Genomic DNA, 2,353 nt, shown 5'->3' on the forward strand with positions numbered 1-2,353 from the left:
AAATTCTCATTCATTTAATTAGGTACCAGAAATTAAAAAAATGTTTAATAGAAGTCCCCAAAAATTTTTAAGAACGATTTTTGTTACCTATTTTGTTATTATTATAAAAATATAAATAGTAGACACATTACACAATTATTTAAATTATATTTTTCAATACACAATGACATTTACAAAATAATATTTAGATTAATTATAATACACGATAGATATAATAATAGATTTAGACATTTCAAATTTTTAATTTTTTTAGTGTTTTCTATAAACGTTAATTAAGTTACCTTTGGGTACACCTACTATAATGATTGTTTATATTCCATTTCGTTGTCCTGCACTACGTATAAACAGAATATCGTCAAAATGCTTTGAAAGTAATCGTTTTTTTACTGTTTTTGATTCTGTCCGTTCGATTTCAATAGTCGTTCTCATAGTAGTCCTTGTTGATCTTGAATTGTACATATGCTGCACACATACGTTTTATTAACAAGCAAATAACATAGTCACCGTGTCGTCACAGCATCCCTGGCAGCCGTCGCCTGTTCGCTCAGTGGTGAGCAAAAAATGTAGGTATATTTTCCTATATTTTGATAAATATAATTTATTCAATTAATGCGATGAAGATGATGCACTAGTATATTGTACACAGGGATCGCGAACCTGATCAGTCGGTATTACCTCTGGCCCGGTCCACGTACGAATATTATAACTCATGGTTTACATGGTTTGAATACTAATATTAATTGTATATTTCAACAACTCCCCCTCACCAGCTAAGGCCCTAGGGCCCAGAGGCGTTTATCCGACGCATCCATAGGCGCAAATAGCGTTTGAGATATGGGGGGGGGGGCTAAAGCCTTATTTTGGTAATATTGAATAAGCTTAAAACAAAATGTAGGAAATGTTTCGGAGGGCTATGAACATTTTTTGGGGTCTTAGCCCCTAAAGCCCCCCCACTATTTGCGCCTATGGACACATCGTAGTCGTCACGCATAACTTTATGTTCCTAATCTGAGAATGATTTCTTTATTCTATTTCTCTTTCCTTTCCCTAGATTCTAGATCATCGTGTTCGCCGTCTTGTGTTACTTATTGGTATTAAGCCTCGTTCACACGGCGACAGTTGCTTGACACTAGTGTCGCGTATCAAACGATTTTGATATACGGCACTAGGTGTCACGACACACAATATCATTAGTGTCATACTCATTAGTGTCACCGTGTGAACGAGGCTCACGTAATTTATTGCAGCCCACTAAATGTCTCTGAGAGCCATCCAGAAACGCATACAGTCGTATGGCAACATAAATAAAATCACCTCGTCCCTGAAACTCGTGTCAGCTGCCAAATTGGCCAAGACCGAGCGCCTGCTGAAGGATGTACGTCCATTTGGCCATGGTACGCTATCGTTTTATAAACATTACACACACATCAACATGCTCGACCGCATTGAAAATCATCTCATATTTGCCATCACGTCTGATCGAGGTCTATGTGGTGGCATACATACGAATGTCGTAAACAAAGTTAAACAAGAACTGGACAGACCTGATCAAAAACTTGCAAAAGTCGTATGTGTTGGTCAAAAATCAGAGGAACTGTTAGCAAAGTCGCATAAATCCAACATTTTATTCACAGCTTTCAAAATAGGGAAAGATAATCCCACATTTCTAGACGCTTCAAAAATATTCAATGAATGTAATTACGCTGAATTTATTGCTTGCCAGATATATTACAACCATATTATTACTAGAGGCACGTCAGAAGTTGACTGGATCTCTATTTATAACACAGACTTCCTTCTCACAGTAGCTCATATTGCTGGTTTAGAAGAAGTAGAAGAAGAAAATATGAGAAGTTATATTGAATTTTCTACTGTTTCACTTTTATTTTTTGCCATGTTAGAAAATACCTTGTGTGAACATTCTGCTCGTATGATATCTATGGATGCTGCTTCTAAAAATGTTAAGTCATTGAATGAAAAATTATCCTTGGAATATAATCGCAAAAGACAATTTAAAATCACGTCAGATCTTATCGATATTGTTTCTGGAAGTCAAGTTGTAACTGCAAAATAAACTATTTTATTCCAATTATACCTGTTTATTTTGATATAGGTACCTACCTAATACCAATATAATAACTACCTACTTAGTACTTACCTAAGTATATTCAGTTTTGTTTGACTTAATATTAAAAAAAAATAATAAATCTATACTCTGAAAGAACAAAAATAATATTGGTACCATTGTAGGTAGGTAGGTACCAGCAAAGACAAGAATTAAGTATTACTATACAATTATAATATTTTATATTATAGACTATATACCTAGATATAGTAAATTTAGATTTATTTA

General features: G+C 34.3%; 1 protein-coding gene across 1 annotated transcript; it reads left to right on the forward strand.

The window, feature by feature from the left end:
- The first annotated feature begins 1,255 nt into the window (after positions 1–1,255).
- On the forward strand, positions 1,256–2,074 carry LOC100159890 (ATP synthase subunit gamma, mitochondrial-like). Its single transcript, XM_029486203.1, has one exon. It carries the CDS (start codon positions 1,256–1,258, stop codon positions 2,072–2,074), a length of 819 nt encoding a protein of 272 aa, XP_029342063.1.
- Positions 2,075–2,353: the final 279 nt, after the last annotated feature.

This window comes from Acyrthosiphon pisum, chromosome A1 (assembly GCF_005508785.2).
Source record: "Acyrthosiphon pisum isolate AL4f chromosome A1, pea_aphid_22Mar2018_4r6ur, whole genome shotgun sequence".
Lineage (NCBI taxonomy): Eukaryota > Metazoa > Arthropoda > Insecta > Hemiptera > Aphididae > Acyrthosiphon > Acyrthosiphon pisum.

Excerpts from the sequence above, each read along its gene's own strand:
- LOC100159890 (XM_029486203.1), top strand. The coding sequence starts at position 1,256 with ATGTCTCTGAGAGCCATCCAGAAACGCATACAGTCGTATGGCAACATA.